Source organism: Caloenas nicobarica, chromosome 2 (assembly GCF_036013445.1).
Source record: "Caloenas nicobarica isolate bCalNic1 chromosome 2, bCalNic1.hap1, whole genome shotgun sequence".
In the NCBI taxonomy this organism is placed as follows: Eukaryota; Metazoa; Chordata; class Aves; order Columbiformes; family Columbidae; genus Caloenas; species Caloenas nicobarica.
The window spans coordinates 9,525,220-9,541,665 of record NC_088246.1 but is presented as its reverse complement, the minus strand read 5'-3'; the positions used below and the strand labels follow the sequence as shown (position 1 = coordinate 9,541,665).

General features: G+C 40.5%; 1 protein-coding gene across 4 annotated transcripts in view; it reads right to left on the bottom strand.

Annotated features, from left to right (window-relative positions):
- Positions 1-16,446, bottom strand: part of RBM33 (RNA binding motif protein 33) — a 100,089-nt gene that overhangs the window by 5,178 nt on the left and 78,465 nt on the right. For 2 of the 4 annotated variants that reach the window (XM_065628251.1, XM_065628253.1), the window contains exons 16-17: positions 12,430-12,642; positions 10,815-11,003 (exon numbers count right to left, since the gene is read on the bottom strand). In XM_065628251.1, the coding sequence (XP_065484323.1) occupies positions 10,815-11,003; positions 12,430-12,642 (402 nt within the window). The remainder of the gene's footprint in view (positions 1-10,814; positions 11,004-12,429; positions 12,643-16,446) is intronic. The other 2 variants (XM_065628252.1, XM_065628254.1) reach the window with 2 other exon arrangements.

Below are 16,446 nucleotides of genomic sequence, written 5' to 3'. Positions count from 1 at the left end.
TGATACGATGCTTATTTAACAAGAACCATGGTACCTGATAATCACGTTTCTTCATTTCTAAACCTGACAATTCAGCTCCAGGCTCTCTCAGTGACTTATCAGTCGGTGATTTAAATCATTCATTTTGGCAGCAGCTACTTTGCACCTTCTTGTAATTGACAGGAAACTTCCCTCTTGCCAGGAAAATCACAGAAGTTTAATACTTCCATCACTCCTGTGATTTCCAAGTGAAAGCTGAGGAAAAGTTAAAGGATTCAACAAACCTGATAAGTGGGTTATTTCCACTGTATAGTTTTTGGAAAGGTGCTATGAGGGAGAAGTTTAGCTAAATCGCTGCAACTTCTTAAGTCTCTGAGCTGGTAGGAATGGGATTTATCTTTTTTAAAAAAACAAAACACTTGGCAGATGATTTTTTTTTTTTTTAAATCAGGAAGCTCTTGACAAGGTTAAGCACATCTTACCAAAGAGAATACGGTCATGCCACACAAAGCACCAGCGAAAGACCTCGGACAAAGCTCAGTTCTCCTGGAGGTTAGTTACCTGCTGGAGTGGGTGAGGGAGCTGCTGAAGTTTGTGTTCTTCTCCTTGACCGATGTCTCTCTATTATGATTTATAGAACTGTATCTAACACACATTCTCTTGACACCACTTTTCTGGCTAGGAAAGGACTAAAGACTAAGTAAGTCCTAGTACTAAGGACTAAGTTTTGAAGACTAAGAATTAACCACAGACATTAAATAATGAAATTTAGAAACAAGAGACTTGTAAGAATTAAAAAAAAAATCTCTGAACTACAATTAAAAAAAAAAAATCAAGAGAAGTAAATCTGGCTCTTTCATTCTTTTCAAAGAGCTTGAAACTTCTAATATGAGAAAAACCTATTTGAATCACTGAAAGGATGAATATTTCAGAGAGCAGTGGGAGAAGAGGAGCTGGAAAAGAACCCAGGGATGCATGATGCATCCCTGCGGCTGTACCCTGCCTGTCCTGCTGTCCCCTCTCCCGAACCACCTCCAGTCGCCCAGCACACAGCGACCCTCCCAACAACATCAGGTCTCGCTCAACCACCACAGGACATTCTCCCAATGCTTTATACTCCAGACCCCTGTTGTGATCAACTGAAGAGGAGGAGCTGCATTTAGTGACTTTTTCCACAACAACTGAGCTATCGTTGCATTAACATTCTTGAGAGGCACAAAAGCAAAATGTGATCTTGGAATTTATACACCCATAATGATAAATTATTAAGAAACTGCTCAGTAATTAGCATATAAAAATTGACTAAAGGAAGGCAGCCTGGTGTAGTGCAGACTTCTTAGTGAAATTAGGTGAAGTATCTAAATCTTATTGTAGACAACTTATTTATACTTTCTTAAGAATTAATAAATTTTATTAAATGACTAGTTTGGATATTATGTCACAGACTGTTCTTATGTTGTTTTACTGCCTTATTTTCCAAAGAAAAAAAAAATGCAAAGCTCTAAATACATTTTAATTTTAATACTCAATTGCTTCGACAACAAGGCATCATTTCTTGGATAAATCTATTGAAAAGCATCTTTATAAGATTTAATTTCACTTGTCAACACAGACAACTGTGGAAACAAAAAGCCAACCCATCTGATCCTAAACACCCCCCGTTACACAGCCCACGGGTAAGGCTGCAACTTCCACTGTCAGGTTCTTCTCAACTACTTCAGTTACACATTCCTGTGCCTTAACAAGAGAGAATTAAGAAATACAAAATCAAATATTAACGGTACACAAACAATACATCTCCAGTTGGAAACTGTTAGAAAAAAATTATTTCAAACTGTTTTAATTCAAGTTCTCAGCCTCCACAGCACTCAAACTATGGCAGTGAAAATGATGCAGGATCACTCTGTGTTTGTTTAGGTATATTAGGGATATACACCTTATTTAGGTATAAAAAAAGTCCTGGTTTTGTTTTAACAAGAAGCAAGTTTAAGGCAATTACTAAGCTAAGTTACTTTGATATGAACACCACAGCCTGAAACACTGTACCCTGAAACACCATAAATCTTTGCTGACAAACATTTCAAATATCTCAAGGTGAATCACAATTGACGCTGTGCTTTCCAACACATCCTCATGCATCATAACTTGCAAATGTGAACATTATTCATCCTGCTAACAAAAATCTGAAAATTTATGTTCTGATTTTGGGACAACATCTGCTTACTTGCATGACTATTTGAACCCCGAGTTTTACGCTTAACATTGATTGTCAGGCACAGAACAAGTAGGTCTGATTTTGATGGAGTGTGTAGGTCCCGAGCTGCTGCTGTCCCACCCTGAGCAGATGGGTTATCGGCTGGGAATACAAACTAGTGTTCCACTTCAGTGGAAACCTGAAGTAAAACAACACCATACTCATCCTACTGGATTATTTCTGTCTTCCGCAATTCAGGATGATACGCAGTTTAGAGCTGATCCTGCATTTAGATGATGTTAACAGCGACGGTCTGAAGAAAACACTTTTTTTTGTGTAACCTGTGGAATTTAATTAGCTCGAAATGTTGTTCAAGGCATTATCTTAAAGATTTACTTCACTAGTTTCTGATTTTTTTTAAAATTCCAAACACACCTGCTAGGGAAACACATACAAAACTAATTCTGCATATATTAATTATGCCACCTCATTAGCTTAATATCCGTAATTTTTCCAACTTCTCAAAATAATTTGGCAGTCATTACTTTCAGCGCTAAAATTCAGTATTTCTAGCATCCGTAACATTCTCAGGACAGCTTGGGTGCTCGCACATTCATTACAAGTCGAGCTTGAAATGACCTCCGAGAAAGCTGTTATTTTTAACCATGCCCTTTCATCAACCAGACTACCCCCTGTCTTAGCCAGCTTACTTGTAAAGAATGCTCTAAAAAGTTTCCAAAATTACTGGTACAACTGCCAACATATATCATTAAGGTAAAAACCTGTACACGTGCAAGCATTCATCTTTTATTTTTAAAGTAATATCTGAAGTAGTGCATTACCTATTGTAAACCTGGCACAAAAATAGATGCTAATCTATAATGTTTTCAACACTATTTTTGTTTCCCAAAATCCAACTTTATTTCCAACACTATACTGTACATTAGGATACATATAAACCTTAGTGATTTCTTTTCATATTGCCTATTTCAGAAGATTTTTTTAACAAGTTAAACAAGAGTTCCACTGAACAAAAGTTATTTTTGCATGATTTAATATATAACTAAATCAAATAATCTAGTATTTGTACATTTTATCTATTGATCTTGTTTACTTTTTAAGTTAAATGACATTAGGCTGAAATTACTACGTGTTCAGAGACAAGAGCTTTTTTAGTTAATGTCTAATTTCAAGAACAGAAACTACATTATTTTAAAGGAAGCATTTAAGTCTGATTTTTGGACTACCAACCTCAATGGCTGCTAAAACTTCTACATGTAGCATGAAATTATGGGTGTCTCTCCTACAAATCACCATACAAGGAACCTTGAAGCAAGAACTAACTATAACAGCAAGAGGCTGGAAAGATCACTGCCAAAGTAAGGTAAGAAAAAATACAGATCTGAGAGGAAAAAAAAAAGAAATATAAATCCTCAGTGCGTGACCATTAGTAGGAAGCACAACAATTTTTAATCCTGAAAAAAATATTCCTGCTTGACAGTGTTTAATATGGTCAAGATTTATAAAATTCTAGTTTGCTCAGAAAATATTTTATCCATCATTTGAACCAACAAAGCTGGATGGACATACAGCAAGTCTCTGCAATAATACCAGCCCCTGGTGACAGGTGCTAATCCTCCACCACCCCACTTCCAAGAGTGCCCCAAGGATGGCCAGAGGGGACTGTGCCAGTGACCTGTCCCAGGGTCAAGCACTTAAGAGCCAGTGCCACAACTGAAATGCCTTATTATTGGTGGTAAGCTGGTTTTTTTTTTTTTTTCCTTACAGAATCTAGATGATTTCTGGTTTACACTTTAAGGCTCGCGCAATGCCATACCAAAAGCATAACTGTATGTTAGAGGCAGACGCATTCAAATCTATGTTAAATCCTCCTGTCCATAATGTTCAGACACAGTGAGTACCACAGATTAATGGCATTTCTGAAAAAGTAATTCAGCGCGTTTGTTTTAGAACTGAGGCAGTATCTGAAAGAAGCCAAGAGCATCAGACAGGTCTTCATACGCTACCAATGACAGCTACTTGCTCATTTTCAAAGAATACATCATAGTAAAGTAGTCCTTAGTCGTACAATCTTCATTATGATGATAAAAAGATGAGTCTATCTTTCCCAAAGTATCAAGTCCCATTAGGAATTTGATCTGAATTCAGTATTACTCTGTTATCTACTGATTTTGCAGGATGCCAAAGGCTGGTCGGGGAGGCAGGACAGGGCCAGCCAGGCAGCGCTGCCTCCGGAGACCAGCGGGTTCCACCCAGCATCGCTTGACTTCCCAGTTAATGGGAGGACACTCACGTTCCCTCCACGGGAGATTTCCCTGCTGCCACACTGTGCTCCACTGGAATCTCCTCCTATCATGAATTCCTAAACTGAAATATCACAGTCCTCCCGAACGTCACAGCTCTGAGCAAACAACTTCATTCACATCTTCTCTTTCAGTTGACCCAGTCAGACGTTCATGAGAGGATGAAAACCCCTTCCCGGATCCGCTCAGGTGTAAAGGATTGACAATACACACAATAACTTCCAAGGGATTTCAAACGACTGGTTACTTTACAGATTCGGGCGTACAGATCTACTGCACAGCACCCCCCGAGATCAGGGGTTTTCTGGGCATATTCCCATTTGGGTCTGCAGAACAGAGATTACATTCTGACACATTCTCAGCTTTAAAAATAAAAAAATGGTTTAGGTTGAGAACGTCTATGTTATACGGAAAGGATTTAGGCAGCACGGAGCTCATGCTGATCTTGGTTATCTCCTTTTTCTGCTTCCTTAAGCACCGCACTGGGAAGATGCAGATCTTGTGCTGAATGGAAAATGCAGCAATCAACCAATATTTCATGACCATCCATGCTTTTGATTTAGAGTTTGCCTACAACTGCTTTAAAACATACTACCTAATTCAACAACTAAAAAAAAAAAAAACCAAATCAAAAATCAACCTTTTTCTGCAGCTGAACTATTACCAATGACTAAAGCATGAATATCATAAAAGGACCATTCCCTCTGCAGACATTTCTTTAGACCTGCAGACCTACACTGCCCTCATATTTCTCCTTTACACACATTCCGTAATTAAATCTACGCTTTTACAATCTCAATGAAAATAATATTGAAACAGCCTGTATGACAACAGCAGCGCAATAATCTCTAGTTAAGCTTCACTGCAAAACAAAGAGCCTTGAGAGAAGCAGCAGGTCATCCATGAGCAGAAAGCAAGAGATCTCTTGCAGAAAGCAAATATCTTTGACACCAAAACTCTCAGAGGTTACACAGAGAGGAGGAAGTTACAAGGGAGATAACAGAACACTGGAGATGGAAACCAAACAGCCAGGAGTGAGACTGGAGCAAGCACCCATTTTAATTATAGGAGACATATGGGAAATAAAATAAGGAGGGAAACTTTTATTTTTTTTCCCTGAAGCCAATGGACATGTACATTCAGTTCATCGGTCAGTTTGGGATTAGGAAAGGCAGTGGCAGTCCAGACGAAGCTGCTAAAAAAGGGTCTATGCAAAAAAAGTATAAACTTCTCTGCCCAACATCATCTCCAGTGAGTGAACAATCTGCTCTGCAACAAGTGAAGAGTAGCACGGCAGGCGTTCTAAAAACTATCAGATTCTACTTATTCTTCCCTCTCATCACTAAATGCAGACACATTTATTTATCCTCACAGTCTCCTGACACCTGAAGCACCTTTCCTGGGAGCAACTTTCTGGGACAGAGGCTGGGACAGAATCTATTTATTTTATCCTCGGCTGTTGCACCTGATCTCTTCCTCATCCTGTCCCTCCTTCCTGCTTTTCTTCCACCTTTGACTTCCTACCATCTGCCTTTAGAAGCACTTAACTCTCCATCTCCGTATGCAAGATGAGATGAGAAGGATCTCCTGTCACTGCAATGGCATCTCCAGCTCACACACTGCTCCACAGCTGGACATTATGGACCATTCTGGAGCTGCTCCTTCCCTTCCTCCAGCCCCAAGGATGGAGCAGGACTGCCCGGGTCTTCTCCCACAGCTTCTGCAGCAGCTGAAAACGTTCGTACACGTAGAAAGACCACGGAGGTCGCCACGCCAGCCCTGTGCACCGTGTCACATGGAGAACTGCCCTGCTGATCCTGCAAGAGCACTCGTGTTCCGGGCACTTGTCATCTCCACCGACACGTCTTTGAACTAAAGATAAATTCAGCAATTTTGAATACAGTCAGTGCAGATGGCTGTCTTTACCCCAACTGAGCACTAGGTAGCACTGTCACTCTAAGAAAGCAATGAAAAGCGCATCAACATGGCAACTGGTTTTCCCTTTTGCAACCAGAAAAGAAATGACTATGTTATCAGAGTAAAATTCATATTTGTAAAACTACTCAAAATACACCTACAATCCCAATATTCTCATCACCTCTGATATATAACCGTGGAGTTTTTTGAATATTTCTCCCCCCCGCCCCCCACTTGTTTTTAGCATCAGAATTTATGCTCTTAAATCCTCACGAAGCAACACTTCGATTTTGCACTCATGTTTTATGTTTGCAACCACGCAAGAAAATGTAACGAAAGATGACAGAACACCTCCACAGAACGATCACTCAGTACTCAAATTACCTGGAGATATGGTAAACGATCCCCCTTTACCTGCCACCGTTCTAGAAAAAGTAATAATCTGAAGGTGGCAATAACTAGCTGAACACAACCCTCTTTAGACAATATAAACATTAAACCTGGATTCAAGAGCACCAAAAAATATGCCGAGTTTTTCATGACCTTTGCAACTTATTAGTAATCTACTTCAGCAAGTGGTTCTGGATGGATGTGCACTGAATGTCACTGCTCCGGCACGGTCCCCAAGAGGCTCCATTTTGGTGGTGTGCTTAGAAATCTTCTGTACTTACCAACACTTTGGAATGCATAATTTTATTTATAGTATGTAATTATTTTAGATTCAGCCCTCAGATTTTACTGCAGGTACATTGTGTGTATCTGAAAGCTTATTCTCCCCAGAAAGAGTCTTACAGCAAACCGTATGCTGAAAAGAAGAACTTTTCCTGCTAATTTAATCATGTTTGAGTTGTAAAATGCAGCTATGACTAAGGAGCTGCTCCTGAGGCCCCAAAGATTTTCTTCTATCCCGTATCTGGAGAATCTTACTGGTATTTTTTTCTCCCGTTAATAACAGAGCAGCTTTAATGAAGCAAGGATGAGAATTGAAGTTTTCAGTGACTAGGCAACAGAGGGTATTTCAAAGCTCATATACGAGAAAATATAATTTTCTCCGTATTTGGGTACAGAAGGGAAAAAATAGTGAATTTCCAACTTCAACCGTAGAAATCTCCTCTATCTTCTCTTATGCATGCCCAGCTACTCCCAAACCCTGACCTACAGAACCACCACCTCAATGTGAGCTGATGGCAAAGCCGGGAGCACCGAACGTCATAAACTGAGGGAAGTTTTCAACTTCCCTTCCCCAGGTTTGTGCAAGGTACTTGTACCTCGATAACAATACTAACACGAAGAAGCTAAAAATAAAAATCCAACCCTCCTGTACACAGAAAAACAAAGTAATCTCTTCCTCCCCATTGATATATTATAGACTTTTTCCATAAATATGTTAAAACTTTCTGTTATGCCAGTAAAGATCCTCATCCTGAGAAAACACATTCAGGATAAGCACACTGCAACAAAATCAGGGGCCAAATTATATATTTGAAAATAGGAGCTGCTGTGGCATCAGTTGCTCTAAGGATGCACCAGGAGGGAAGGTGCAGATGAAGCAGAGGTCCTGTACCAGGTGGGACAAGCACTCACAATCTGTCCTTGTAGTCAAAGAGCAGAGAGCTCACGGGGAAGTATCTCTTTGCCCCTCTTCACTCCCACATTCACATCTTGACTGCAGCAAATATTGATACACAGGAGGCAATATTCAGATTTACGAGCTCTGTTTGCACTGCACGTGGAAGCAAGATGCTTGTTTACCACGTACTACAGTTTAGGAATCTTTACGTTAAACCAGGGATTTGGGTGTTGCATAATTGGTACATGTCATTTCAAGACACCATCCAGGCAGGAAGGTAACTCTTTAAGTTCTGATTCAGATTAGAAATTTATTTTATGATTGCAAAAAAATAGGCATGAGTTTGACAGACCCTCTCCCAGGCTAAATAAAATTCAAGAAAACAATGTCTCAGAGTTCAGCTCATTAGGGAAAGTTTTGTTTAATATAGTCAACAGCTAAACACAGGATATATTATATCTTAAAGATGGAGTCAGCTACAACTGACTCACCTTTCTCCCCTTTCATTATCTCTTGAACTCCATCTGAACCAGCTAAAAACCTGGGCACCTTGCTTAATTTCAAAAAAGCGGCTAGAATTTCTCACTGTGCAGTTTTCTCACAACAGCCATCCCCCCGAATCCCTCCTATTTCAGTTCACCAAGCTGCCACCCTCCATCTTAGAAGACCAGAGCTCTCCACCACCCGAGATCTCTTTTCCCTGCTCATGGCCATGTCCTGTCCTTGCCTCTCCATTACTGTCCCCACACGTGAAAGTCCCAAAGCCCACCTGGGAAGGAGCCCTTCCATTCATTACTCATTCTCTTCAGCAGCTCACTTCTATACTCTGCCTTGTAAATCACTTATATGAAACACATTTTAAAGGAACAATGAGGAAATAACCAAGTAGAGTATCCCTCCACTGTCGGAGCCTCCTGACCATTTCCAGTTGCAGGGCATTTTGTACAGCACTGTAAAGCACAAGTAAAAACATTAATTTACAGCTACAAGAAAATTCACTTGGGTGCTTCGGGATTTTGACCTGTTTCAAAACCTAGCACCATCTGTATAGAAGTGATTACTGCAAACAGGGACAACATGGATTTTCAAACATTTTGTTTCCAGTTCTTGCCTCACAAGGCACTTAAAAGTTGCTGCTACCTCTTCCTCTTCTGGTGTGTTACCACTGCTGTGGCACATCATGGTACGATGAAAAAAAAAAAATATATTGCTTATGATGGTCCCAGTCTCACATTCTTCCTACAAAAGGATCTGTTCCCTCCTGCATCTCACTATCTACATTTTTGAAATGTTCAGTCTCAAACAAGCCAGGAATTTTCTAGCTTTCTACAAGTCAGACTTGAATTCAGGTGCAGAATTAGCACAAGCTTTCTGCGTCATTAGCTAAATTCGAGCATCTCTTTCAAGTACAACTTCTAGATATCTGATAAGGGGAAAACAGCTGATTTAGAAACCACAATTGCCAAAGCTATAGTTGACACTGCTGCAAGAATACAAGTTCTGTAGGACGCAGGGATGTCTCAAATCCCACTGGAAAATGAGTTATCCATTTGTTTCCTATAACAACACCCTTCTACGTTGGTCTGTGACACTGAATTGAGACACCAGAGTTTGGAGTCTGCAATGGGGCAGCAAGTACCAAATAAATTTTTTAGCACATTCTCTATAACTTCTCTTAATTGTGACTATTTCCTAGCAGGGTTTCTATGAATCTCCTAATATTCTCATGCAAGATTCAGCAAGTATACATTGAATAAATGTGCTTTCAAACTGTATGAATAATTTCCTAAAGTACTACAGAACATGAAGGGACAAAGTATTTTGTGAAAGTATTTTTACTTTCACAAACAAATTAAACCTCTCTGAACTGACAAGGTAAATAAATCAGCATTATTCCGTTTACTAAATTGGGAAGGAGTGAGGCAGACTGTACATCTTTAGGAGAGTTGTGTGATCCCTCTCATAAAGAAGTCCCACAGAACAGCTCCAATTCCTGCATTGCATTTGTATGAAAATGTTGACCCTGCCAAAAGAAGCGCCCAAAACTGAAAAAAAAAATATATAGGAAAAACTCTCCTCATCTGTATATTTCATTATTTATCGGCTGATAACTTTCAAATGCAGTAACAATAAGTCAGACAGGGCTTCCTAAGCCCTTTGGTGCTTTGCAAACCACCTGTTTTCCTCAAGTCAGCTTAACTGATCCATCGGTTCTAGGAGGCAGTTTATGAACAGAAGCTTCACTGAGTGTGTGTGCGTCATAACCTTGCTCACAGGCCTCTCCTAAAGAGAATCTTGTAAAAACATTAAAGGAAAAAGAGAATCCTTCAAAGGGGACTGTGTTTTCATCTGAAAAAGTAGATGGTGCTACACAGTACAAATATCTCTGCTGGGCAGTGGTCATTAAGTGCTCTTACTCCAAAACTCCAATGACAGGAAAAGGCAAACGTCAAAAAAAGAGGGTAGGTGCAAGTCAACAATAAACACAAGGACAGCAATTTGCTTTGAACTGATTATTTGGCTTTAACAGCCTCACAGAATTGACAGGCTTGTATTGTCTAAGAAAATAACAGCGATGGCACAGGAATTCTGAAATGAAGGCGACTCTTTTGCAGCAGGAACGTGGTGGTTAGCAAAATCCCACCGTACCTCCCATGCCGCAATATCATCACGTGCTTGTCTTTGCTACCAGGTGTAGCTTGTGTGGGTGGGGGTGCCTTCAAACATAAATTACCAATAAACACACATTGTATTTAGTGTCAGGGAATTAATTGAGCTTTCCAGAATGAAAGCCTTTTGGCACAAAAATGATAAACGGAGGCTGACCTACCTGAATGGGTCCCACTGACATCAGCAGGTTTTTCAGTTGGACATCAGTGGTTGATGAAGAAAGCCCTTCAACTGACACAACACAGGGCTGAGGTTTGCACTCCACCACTCGCAGGTTCTGTTTATTTGGCATCAAGCGTCCTCGGCCCATCTGGCCTGCTACTCCTCTGCCTCTGCCGTGCATAATGACCTGCCAACAACAAAAGTAACAGTATTTTGATTTACTTACCTAGGGCTTCTGCTCGCTGCATTTGACAGATGATACAGAAGTTGGCGATTTACTTGAAGGCTTGATTAAAGTACATGTTGATTTAAACCAGCTTGTTGCTGTTTGCTGATTTGAGAGGCCACTTATTGACATACTCATCCATTGCTTATATAAACCTTTTTTAGGAGGATAGCAAGTTATATATTGTGTTTTTTATATATATATAAAAAACATGGAGGATAAAAGCCTCAGCTTTAGCACAGATCAACCAAGCAATGAAGAGTCTCAGACCAAAATATATAACCTCATTTTCCACACTGCTCACATTAGCAGCATGTGTTCAGCTCCCATATTTTGAGTCTGGCCAAAAACCAATCAGTGATCTCCCCTCCTTTTTCTCTTCTCAACCCACAGGTAAATTTAATGTACCCACAGGACCAGTAAACTGCTTCAAGTGCCTCCAGCATCTACTGCTACCAACTCTTGGGCTGTTATCAGGATGGAGTACTTGCATACAGTGAATAACTTTGAAACAATTTTTTTCAGTTTCTTTCCTCCAAATCCTGTAGGATCTGGCACCACAGTATCCTTGGGAGCAGGATCTGTGCAGATTTAATTCTTATAAATTAAAAGTTGAACAGTTGGAGAGAGGAAAAATAACAACGAAACAGTGACAAACATTAAACAGAGTTAACACTCAACATCTAGTTAACACAACACGGTTTCTCGGTTCCTACTTAGAAACCCTATGGAGGGTAATGACTTTTCACATCCCTCCGCATCAGCAAGGGATTTTTATCCTTACATGAAGCAGGAAGATTATGGCAAACAGTTCAAAACCAAGGTATAACTTAAAAGCCAAAATACCAGCTATTTTCAGGGATCGTGCCATTTGCAAATGCAGAGAAGGCACAGGGCAGTGCCACTCAAATTGCCTCCCCGCCTCCTCCCAGTGCAAAATCCCAGTTACGAGATCACCGACTATTTTGGGCAATACCAACTTTGAGGATCGACCAAAGAGCATCCTGTAACAGTTGGTGTGCACTCCTACCTACGCAGGAAAGAGCCAGAATAACTTAAGCACAACTTCAGAAAAACTCTCATTTTTCAAGCCAGAAAGCACGTCGGACACCACCTCCTACAGCAGCTATCTCGGGATGCACACATTTCTCCCCCAAGGAGCAACTGTGCTGGCCAGCAAGTCAGCAGATGAAACAACCTGCAGGCATCTTCAGTATGTGCTGGGTACAAACAGGCCTCTCTAGATTAAAAGATTTATATGCAATTATGCATCTCCTGGGTCATGCAGCCCTGCGCTAGCAATTGACAAACAGAATGCTAATTATTAATAGAGCAACACAGCCAGACAGTCGAAATTCTAGCAGCAATATGCATCCAAAAAAATCACCTTTTTAGGCTGATGGAATCCCTGGATGTTTTTGACTCCTTGAGGAGCTGGTGAATGGATCTGTGCCTGCTGCTGCTGCTGTTGGTGCTGCTGCTGTTGCATTCCCTTTGTCAATGTGACCTTCCGCACTGGCTGCTGTTTCGGCTCCGGGGGTTGTTGAGGCCGCTGGGGTTGGCCCTCTGGGTGAAAAAAGCCATCATCCTCTCCCCCCTGCTGAGATCAACAACACAACAGGCGGCTCAGTGTCCAGGCACTGCAACCCTCCTCCTGAGCAACCTCCTGCCACGTCCAGCTCGCCCAGCCCACAGAGAACCTGCTCGCTAACGCAAACGGGGCTCAGCCTGGCAGCCTACAATAAATCCATGGTATCTGAGTACAGTTTGCTTCATTTTGACTTTATTAGAATTACAATGTTCAATAATGTCTTTTCAGATACAAAGCAGCAAGGTGTTTTCACTTCTCTTTCCAGATCATTCATTCTTCTTTCCAGGGTTACATGTGAACTATGGTGGAGTTGTAAGAGACATATACGTTGTAGGAGGAGGAGCAAAGAACTGCAAAGGCTGGAAGAACCTGGCATAAACTCTGCTCATCTTTAAAACTTCAACCTCCCCTTAGTTAAAAACTGATATTTATTTTGAAGTGCATATTTATTCTGCCAACTTCTATACCAGCAGCCTTTGAAGCAGCTTCCTTCTTCAAACACTGTCTGTACTTGGAATAATTCTTCTCCAAGGTTTTGTTTGTTTCATTGCTCTTATAGATATTTATAATCACAAGCACAACAAAACACCACCTCAGTCCCTCTCTCATCCAACGTAGCTCTTTCCACTACATGTCTCAGCGCAATGAAGTACAGTAAAAGCATAAACTGAAAGCAGTAAGAAATAATTCCCTTATGCTGCCTCTACCCAAACAGTTCAGCCTTTTCTACAGAGACAGGTGATCCTTGAATTTCTGTCCCGCTATCCAGATGAGATCAATCACTGAAATACACTCTGTAGGGCAAGAGAAAGGAGAACCTGAACAAAAGATCTAGTACTTTTGCATCTATAAAGCACATCATATTATTGCATGGTTTCAACAGCAGTATGTATACCCTAACTGGACTCCAACTTTAGAACTCAGACACTAGTGAACATTATATCTGCACATGCAAGGTTTTGTCAAAACCCCTAACCCGCCTCAGGCACCCCTGCAAAACCTCTCAAATAGAAGGCACACCTGAAGGGTGGGGGGCGGTATTGAAAGCACCCTTATTTACACAGGTTTTTTTTTTTTCCATTTCCTTATATATTCAGAAGTCAAAACTCCTTTTGCATCTGTAACATGTCACCAACCAGAGGGCTTCACACTAACTGGCATGTTTTGTGTGGACAAGGAGACAAAATACAAGGCTGCAGAAGGAATAGGTTTATGGTCTAAGAGTGAGATTATTTTGCTAGAGAGTATAAAATCATTACGTCTCTACCACGATTACACAAAAATGAAAGAAACACTTACTGAGGACTGGTTACCAGGTCTCTTCACCATCATTTGAAGATAAATAGTCTGGTACAGATGATATCCAGGATACTCCGATGTTTGCAAATTCACATCCCTAGATCACGTTCTCTGTGTTATCAAATATATACAGGCAACGGTTTCTCTAACTCAACTACTTAAATCCCAGACAACTGAAATCCCAAACAAATCAGCTTCATCACCCGCCATGTACCATCTTCAAAAGCCCAATCTGTCATTGGGAAAATAATCTTGAAGCTCTTCCCACTTAAGGGCTTTCGTCCACAGTGTCTAAAGCAAGAAAGCAACAGAAAACTGCATCTGTTTTTTCCACTTCTAATCAAATATATGTTTTTCTCTGCTAAACTGAATGGCTCCGTGGCTTCACAGAAAATGTTATACATAAGCCTTTGAGAGCAGTAACAACTGAGAAATTATAAAGCTTTCCCTTCAGAGTCTCCCTCTTCAATTGCTGCTCAAAAATATAAAAGCAACAGCTCTCCTACTCTCCTGAAAAACCCAAACACATGCACACAAACAAAACTTTACCAGGAAACCAGCATTTAAGTCCTCCTCATTTTAGTCTTAGTTCTAATACCAGCATCACCATAAGCCCTGTACCCTGATCGGATAATTTATTTCTTTCAACACTACAGAAGCTAGAAAATAAAGCTGGGAACAAAAAAATTCTAGCAGGAATTTAAACACAATAACCGGGAGTTAAAATCTAATCTCTGCTAACTGCCTGCTGTGAAAAACGACCACAAATATTTGCAACCATTTATTTCCGAACCAAAGTGCAATCCCAGCACATAGGAAGAGCATCTGAGAGTGAAGCCCTCAGGTACAAAACACATCGAACGTGCTCATTACTGAAACTTCAAAAGCAAATATTTGCCATGAAAGGTTAGGATGGCCAACAACCACCCAATATTTAACTACCAAGCCCAATTATCACCAAATAAAACTGTATACACTAAACATACAACTATAACAGAGTCAAAGGGATAAGGACACAACATGGGCTCACATTCCTGAAAAAATGGAGAGTGGTTCCCTGCTGAGGTTTCAAATGCCACCTTTGGTTTTCAATGCCAGCATGATGCTCCCACAAAACTCTGAAAAGGCAGAAACATCTCCAGACTTTTTAATGAATTAATACATGTCAAAATTAAGAAAACCTATACAAAACACTAAAGAACATCCATAGGGTAAGGGAAGGGGATGGAACAAGGTCTGCTTGTTCCTGCACCAAGAAGGAAGAAAGGGCAACTGGATCAAAGCCCTTCTCTGTCCTACTGCTCTGAACATCTGCTGCTTTTTGAGAGGACTTGGAGAGGGGAAGCAGAGACGGACCTGCAGTATCACTTCTCAAGAGAGGTCCGTGAGTGAGGGACTTGGTGCTCAAGGACTAACACCAAGTCAGCAATACATTGCTTCACCTCGCAGACAGCCCTGGCTTCTACTGAGAACAAAATCTAGTGGTTTCCTTAAGAAAATGAAAATCAAACGTGACTCCTAGGTCACTTAGAACACTAACAAGCAAAACAGCAAAGCCTCAGATGACAAATTTTAGCAGCGATTCCTTTTTCACTGGTTAAAAACAGGGCTGTGCAAGGACAAGCACTGTCCAAGCCAAAATGAACCACTGATGTAGCAGTACTTAGTGGCAAATTAGACCTGCCACCAACATCATCCTCTAAACTTCTATGCAAGACAATTAGTGGCTTCTTCAGGCATCTTGATGAAGAACTAAGTCAAGCAAAACACCCACAAAGAGCTTTTAAAGTCTGGACTCAAAGCTATAAAACCTCAGAACATTCCTTACAGGTCTCACGCTCATATAAGAACATTAACATTTTGGAGGAAAAGATTGTATAGATGACTATACATATGTTGACTCCTGATTTTCACTCCTGAGGTATACAATAAGCTGGCACCCAGAAGGTAAATCAAAAACGCAAAGCCACAGGCAAGCAGGTCAGTGAACCCCAAATGACGTCTAAATCCTGGAAGCTAAATTGCTAGCATCTCTTCTACTTAAAATGTCTCTGTTCTAGTTCATTTGAAATTAACTTTTGCTTTTCCTAAAGACAATTTCCATATTGCTATTTTTTTGTTAGCTTACACCACCGCCCTTTGCAAATGTATGCGGCAACGGACGGAGGTATTAAAACTTTACTTCTTCTCTTGTCAAAACGCATTTTTATCTGACCTTTTCTATAGCATTGTGGGATGTACAAGGCAACACTACTTTTTTCAGACATGCATCTATTCATCATCATGGCCTGCCTCATACAATTTGATGCACGAAGTACTGAAACCAGGCAGAAAACTTCTCAGTCCACCACTGAGGCCTGAGACTGGCTGATACAAGCTCTGATTTTATACTGCAGATGTCCTCTGCAGAAAAGTGAATTTCCACTCTTTGTCTGCAAACCAATAAAGGAAGAATGTTTTTCTGTTATTGTCTATTACTTAATTTCTATATTAAGTATCATTCTGACTTTCATG